The sequence below is a fragment of the Limulus polyphemus genome, unplaced genomic scaffold, assembly GCF_000517525.1.
Source record: "Limulus polyphemus unplaced genomic scaffold, Limulus_polyphemus-2.1.2 Scaffold3310, whole genome shotgun sequence".
NCBI classification, from domain to species: Eukaryota; Metazoa; Arthropoda; class Merostomata; order Xiphosura; family Limulidae; genus Limulus; species Limulus polyphemus.
In genome coordinates, this window is record NW_013668920.1 from 50,928 (window position 1) to 58,502 (window position 7,575).

Sequence of the window (7,575 nt, forward strand, 5' to 3'; positions counted from 1 at the left end):
AGTCTTACACTGCTAAATTAGGGACGATTAGCGCAGATAGCCTTCGTGTAGCTTTGCGCGAAATCCGTAACAAACAAACAAACAAACAAGAAGTAAATTACGTTATATTAAAACGATTTTACAACATTACGTTGTAACAGTCCATGTCACCACGTCCAATAACGCTCTACCTGACGACCATGCATCTTGGTAATAGTCATGCAGCGTAACTTCTTTTGCAAGAGGGAACGTCGTAATTTTGTGATGTCCAAAGCAAGCCACTCCTCCATAGAGAATTTCCACAATCCATTTAGTATACGATGATGACGATCTCCCAGCACCCTTTTCAACAATTCTACAGAAAACCACAGGCGAATGTACAGGTATGATGTCATCTGGAATAGCATGGATACCGGTTTTATTCTCCAGATGCCTGAGGTATGCGACAGTTCAACTAACATAACGTAAAATAAACTCGTGTACATGTGACTTGTGTCGATTTTCCAAACGCAGATACTTCTTATTCTGTATTGTTGCCTGGGGCACATCAATGGCTATTACCAGAGACCTTTGTAAACATGGATTCTCACATGTTACAAGACGCCGTACTTTTCTCACCATGACTTGACTACTACTTATTGTAGTTATCTTTTTGGATGGCCCTAGTGTTTCAATATGATCAATGTTATTTTGTTTCCCAATTCCATTAAGCACAAGGGATATCCCTGTATTGAAATTTCTAAATCCCCGATCTTAAATCATATTTACTTTCTGAGTGTATGAATATTTTGTTACATGTCCTTACACGGATGTAGTTCCGACATGATGACCCTTAATATCGGAAAAGTCCTCGTAGGCACTAAATATGCTTTCATTCATACGTTCCTAGAAATACCAAAGTAGCAACAACCGACGTCAAAATGTAGTTCTGATACATTCCATACCACAGTGACTAAATATCGATCGGGGCTGTATCGTCATTTATTGATTTTCGTATTCAGAATCGTTTTAATATGACATACTCAGCCTTGAGTAAGATATTACCTAATTGTAAAACTAAATGTTTTTTTAGAGAAAAAGTTAGATAAATAAAAAAAATGTTTTAAAGAATAATTTATACATGTAATTTTTGCTATTTAAACGCAGTACAGTATATATTTTTGTATTTTACTGATCTCAATATAAAGACATTTCAGTTATCGTTTTCTTTAGAGATACGTGTAGATTTATGCATGACAAGTATGTACGACTTTACATTTATGTATCAAATCAGAGATTTTTACATTTTATGTTGAGCCTATTAAATGCTCCGTTTAATTTCATTACATTTATATATAATCGTTATTTTTATAAAAAAATAATAATAATTCAACATATTGCTGCTATTAAGAATATCCCGTTTTAACATATCTACAAGTTATAATAAATCACACTGCCATGCTTGAGAAGAGATGTCAGTGTTTTACTCAAATATTTTTGTAGGGGGGCCTGTACAACTACTTTATAATAAAATTTCCCCACGATAATTTATATAATGGGTGCCTTGGTCGGTGATAATTTAATATATTTATGCTATAGATTCGAATCAAGTAATTTTTGCACACCAAATGAACGCTCTATCATCCAAGGCCGTTTTTTAACTACTTATACTATTGATATTTTATTGACGCGGCCGTTAGGGAGAGCATTCCTATCATTTCATATTATGGTATTCGACTACTTCTTGCAGTTGAGAATTAATAACAAGTTCAGGTGTATAACTTGTAGTTTTCATTATACTACCAGTTTTAAAATAAATTACATGTTTAGTGTTAAATGTCATAACTCTGACCGATAAATGTAAATTAATTACTTGGCATGATCTAATATTACGCGTAACACGCCACATCTGACCTATTCTTGGTCATTCAATTTCCCTAAGAGTAAACCATGTATAAACTTAAACCTGGTCACTTATAATTTTCCCTTAAGTGGAAAACCTAACTAAGTTATGTGGCGAGATTACAGTAATCATACACTTGACTACACACTTCTATATTACGCATATTCGTGTAACAAAATTACCAAAACCTAGAGCAAATTTCATTATGCAGTTCTGATGCCATGGCTTCATACCACAACTTGAAACCAAACCGTATTTCTAGCGAAAGTAATTAGGCCTTTAACACATCATGTTTATTAATATTGTTTAATTGAGGTCGACACATGTTTACAATTTAAACGCGTGGCTATAGAAGACTGGGTTTTATTATTCATTTCATTAAAGTAGGAACAAGTTAATAATCGATAAGGTATTTCTTTTCAAAGATACAAACTAAATGTCAGTTTATCGATGGAAATACGTTATCAAAGAACATAAAACCTTGCCGTCGTCTGAGTAGAATGTTCTACCTGACAAGAAAATCTTTACTCTTCTCTGACTTATTCTAGTTTAACTCAACCAACATGAAAATGAGGATGAGGTAAAATTTTCTTTTCCATGAATCGAAATGTATCAAGAAAAGTTGAATAAGAAATACAATTTCATTTGATATATCAGTCGAAGTAGGCTTACGTGATTTTCACGAAGTCTATTTGATGTTGGTTATTGGACATTTTTTTTTCTTTTTACAATTCTGAATTATATAACACTGGTTGTTAAACATTCGTTTTAATTAGCTCGTGGATGATGGAGAAAATTTTGTGTTTATATATGGTTGGAATGAGAATGTGATTTAATCAATTTGTGCTAACTGATTCGCTTTTGTTTTTGTTTCTTATTGTTGTTATTTTAACACACGTGTTTCAACACGAATTCCTTGAATGTCTGTAGCACGGACTGGTGTACGATAATTATTTCTCTACTGGTCTTTAATTAACCTCATAACGGAGACAGAAAGTCCCAAATCTGAGTTGTTGTATTAGCCATGCATATGTAAAGGAGAGACTACGTATTATAAAACATAAAGCAGACTTCAAAACAGGCCTAACTAAGGTCGTTTATAATTTACTGATTTGTAGACATTTTGTACGTTTAGTAGTTTAAGTTATCGTACTTACATTTGTACACGTTCGTTTCGGTACTCACACACGTACACGTACATTGAACTAAAAAGCAGTCTTTTCTTTTGTCTGAATAGCTAGCCCTAAAAGTACAACAAAGGTCAGAGTAAAATTGTATCGTGTTCTGCTCTAAACTTTTAAACTATGTTTCACGACGTTGAGCCATTATAACAAAATGTCATAGCAAAGGCTAACACGCAACCATTATAACATAATTCACTTTCAGGCACTTTAATTTGACCATATAGAACATTCTGGGCCTTTAAAAAATGAGTTTTCAAGTTGTCTACACTAACTGAGTGAGCTGCGGTTTGTAACAATTAAGAAAAGCATACTGCTACGTATATATATAGAAAGAAACTAAAATATATACTGAAATACTGCAGCCTTTTAATTGGGGTGTACTCCCCCTCAGATTGTTATGTACAAGTTTACGAAGTTTATGGAAGAATTATCAGTCTAAAGAAAGAAATTGTTTGATGTTAATTGGCAGACTTTCACTACTATTTAGCTGTAGGAGAAGCAATTATAATACATGAATTATTTATCAAAGAAATGTAGTTTTTGTAGTTAGGGTTTACACAGCTTATAGTTAAATTCCCGGTAAACAAAGAAATTGAAGATTTCTAGGCTTGTCAGGATAAAACTGTCAGATAAAGTAACATTTTGGTTCGATGCAGGTCTCATATCTTACTCGGCAATATGCCAATTTCATTAAATAGAGTGCGCCCTGGCAGGTTTAGTGGCATTTATTTGAAATACTACTTAATTAATCATATAATTAGAAAATTAGCTTTTATGTAGTTAGGTGTTTTTACTGAATAGTCGAGGGATTACGTATTTTCAAGGACGTTATAAACCATTCATTAAATAATAGAATCGAACACGTTTACTGAACGAAATTGATAATACATTCTCACACCCAGATAAGTTTAATTATACACTCTCACACCCAGATAAATTATAATTTCTCATGCTGTATCTGTGTTCCCAAAAGAAAACAGTTTAAAGGACAGCTAGATCATAAGAAAGCTGTTTTTCTTCACTCGACATCTTTCATTTCATATATTATTTTTAGTCCGAAACCTAGGTTTTTTCTCCACTCGACATCCTTCATTTCATATATTATTTTTAGCCCGAAACCTAGGCTCCTAAAATAAAATATTCTGGTAGAAGATTGAAACAATTTTTATCTTTCGGTTCCGAAGTGTCTTTTCGTGTCTTACTTCTAATGGTCATTTTCAGTTTCACCTATCTGTGCTTCACGTCAAAAGACAATTTATGGAGTAGGAAAGCATGAGAACGTTGAAATATCGTGTGAGCTGACTGCTCAGCCTCCAGAAGTCGAGTTTCGTTGGAGATTTAACACCTCAGGAAACATTGATTCTTTCCAAAGTAATCGAACAACTAGTATTGCTACTTTGTCGTTGAAATCTAAATATGATTACGGAATCCTTTACTGCTGGGGAGAAAATAGTATCGGTGTTCAGAAGGAACCATGCATTTTCCATATCATACCAGCTGGTGAGTAACGCATTCCCTTTTATTAAATTTGGTTTCTATCGTATAATGCAGTGTATTAGCTATTTATTGAAAGTGAAGTTCATTTTGTAAGACTAAAAATTATTACGATGATCACTGATTCTTGAACAGAACGAAAAAGTTACTTTCTATTAAATTGAGAAATTAAAACAACTACTCAAATAAAGGTTTGTTTGTTTTTTAATTATGCACAAAGCTACACAATGGATTTGCCCACCACGGGTATCGAAACCCGGTCTCTAGCGTTGTAAGTCCCCAGACATACCGCTGTGCCACTGGGGGGGCCTCAAATAAAGGAAGAAAATAGTTGGAATTTTGAAAATGAGTGACAGATTACCTCGTAAATATTATGCCTTGCTCTGTGAGTATCGTTACTCCAATCATAAGTATCAAATCGATCATAATATTTAATCCCCGTGAAATAAATCTATACGTAATTTATTATCAAAAACTCAAAATGTTTTTCCCCGAAAGTACTATACCTATCTGCACGTTCTTCTCAAATAATACTAGTGTTTTCCAGATTGTAGTAACTCTGTCTGTACTTTCTTATCAAATAACAGTAATATTTCTCATAATATTAGACCGAGCGTGACCTAGATTAGCATTCCGTCGATGCAAAATCTTGTTCCTCACTTTGTAGCCATGCCTGCATTATAGGAGTAACAGTCAAATTCCCCTATACAACTAGAATATCCCCAAAGTTGGCGGAGGAACTGTTTACTAGCTTCCTTCATAATTTCTCTGTAGGCACATTATACTACTGTATATTAAAAGTAATCATAGTAACTGGGGATGAAAACTGTCTTACAGACACTTGTCAGCTAAAACAATTAATAAAGACTTCATATTCCACTGTGCCAAAAAAAAGGGCATAGTTTTGTTTCTTACCATCAACATAGATGCCTTCCCTCTAGCGGCTGTCTAGCCTATCAGTTCAAAATTTGAAACGACTTGCGTAGATAGCTGTTGTGTAGGTTTGCGCGCATAGCCGAAACAAATCAAATCTCTTAATATTTTCCTGTAGCTACATTTGAGTAAGTTCTTACATCGTATTAAACATTGAAGCAGCATAGGTGGCGCCTGAGTCGTTTGTTTCGGTATGCTATTCTATCACATATACTGTATAATATTATTAGCTGATGAGAATAATGCTCCGTTCGGGACATTTTATTTGAGGAGACTCTTTGTTTGTCCGCGACAGGTGTTTAAAAGAAATGAACTATCTCTCTTCACCCATTTGGAGAAGCTAAGCCTTTCCAAGCCTCTTATACGTGCCACCCCTGCATATCATAAATATCACAAACTTTACGATAGGTCTAAGTCTAGATGATTTTTTATACTATGTTAAACGTTGTTATCAAAAGGCATAGCTTTAAAAGTGCAGAGTGATTTTAACAACGAGAAGCCTCAGTTATTGGGCGTTCAGTTAACGTTTGTGTAGCCGACAGATTCGCAGTGAATGCAGGTTTGAGGTTTGTCATGTACAAGGTTTATTTTAACTTCACCATGGCTCACCGATAAGTCTGTGGGCTTATAAATTTTGACACCCACGGTGGGTACAGCACAGATAGCCCATTGTGTAGCTTTGTGTTTAACAACAAACAAACAAATAAAATAATTTCAAACTCACTGTATCACTTGCCCTGTTTAATTAAGATCTGGAAGCCATTCACACCCGAATCTGGGACGAATTCTATACTCTTGTCATTCGAAGTTCTTCTAGTCACGTGGGTATTATCAACGGAATGATGATCACATGTAGTCTCGTCCACAGAGAGAAGCGTTTTAAAGAAGAAAATCTTACTTTAAGTGACAACAACTGAACAAGAAGGACTTGGGGTTTCATGATAAATGTAAAACCAATGTATGTCAGTGAACGTAATCTAAAAAAAGTAATTATTAAAACTATAGAAAAAATTATCTCATACAGATCTACGATAATATTCATCCAGTAGGTTGTGTCAAGGTGCAATATTATACAGATTACCAAAAATCTGTAAACTCGATGTCCCCATACGTCCCATTGTTTCTAATTTAGCACTTACAATCCAATATTATACGTATTACCGAAAATATATAAACTCGATATCCCCATACGTTCCATTGTCTCTAATTTAACACTTACAATCCAATATTATACGGATTACCCAAAATCTATAAACTCGATGTCCCCATACGTCCCATTGTCTCTAATTTAACACTTACAATCCAATATTATACAGATTACCAAAAATCTGTAAACTCGATGTCCCCATACGTCCCATTGTTTCTAATTTAACACTTACATTCCAATATTATACAGATTACCCAAAATCTATAAACTCGATGTCCCCATACGTCCCATTGTTTCTAATTTAACACTTACATTCCAATATTATACGGATTACCAAAAATCTATAAACTCGATGTCCCCATACGTCCCATTGTTTCTAATTTAGCACTTACAATTCAATATTATACGGATTACCGAAAATATATATACTCGATGTCCCCATACGTCCCATTGTTTCTAATTTAACACTTACAATCCAATATTATACAGATACATATAACAATACAACTACCTATACTAGCCTTTACTTTCTTGGATTTAAACATCATGAGTGGTGTTATTCTGTTTCCCCTAACAACACAACTACCTATACTAGCCTTTACTTTCCTGGATTTAAACATCAGAAGTGATGTTATTCTGTTTCTCCTAACAATACAACTACCTATATTAGCCTTTACTTTCTTGAAAACATCAGAAGTGGTGTTATTCTGTTTCCTCTAACAACACAACTACCTATACTTGCCTTTACTTTCTTGAATTTAAACATCAGAAGTGGTGTTATTCTGTTTCCTCTAACAATACCACTACCTATACTTGCCTTTACTTTCTTGGATTTAAACATCAGAAGTGGTGTTATTCTGTTTCCTCTAACAATACCACTACCTATACTAGCCTTTACTTTCTTGGATTTAAACATCAGAAGTGGTGTTATTCTGTTTCCTCTAACAATACCACTA

At 34.1% G+C, this 7,575-nt stretch overlaps 1 protein-coding gene across 1 annotated transcript in view; it reads left to right on the forward strand.

The window, feature by feature from the left end:
- The window catches only part of LOC106469110 (nephrin-like), a 71,424-nt gene that overhangs the window by 29,286 nt on the left and 34,563 nt on the right, over window positions 1-7,575 (forward strand). The window contains exon 5 of the mRNA XM_022397535.1: window positions 4,267-4,545. Within this exon, the coding sequence (XP_022253243.1) occupies window positions 4,267-4,545 (279 nt within the window). The remainder of the gene's footprint in view (window positions 1-4,266; window positions 4,546-7,575) is intronic.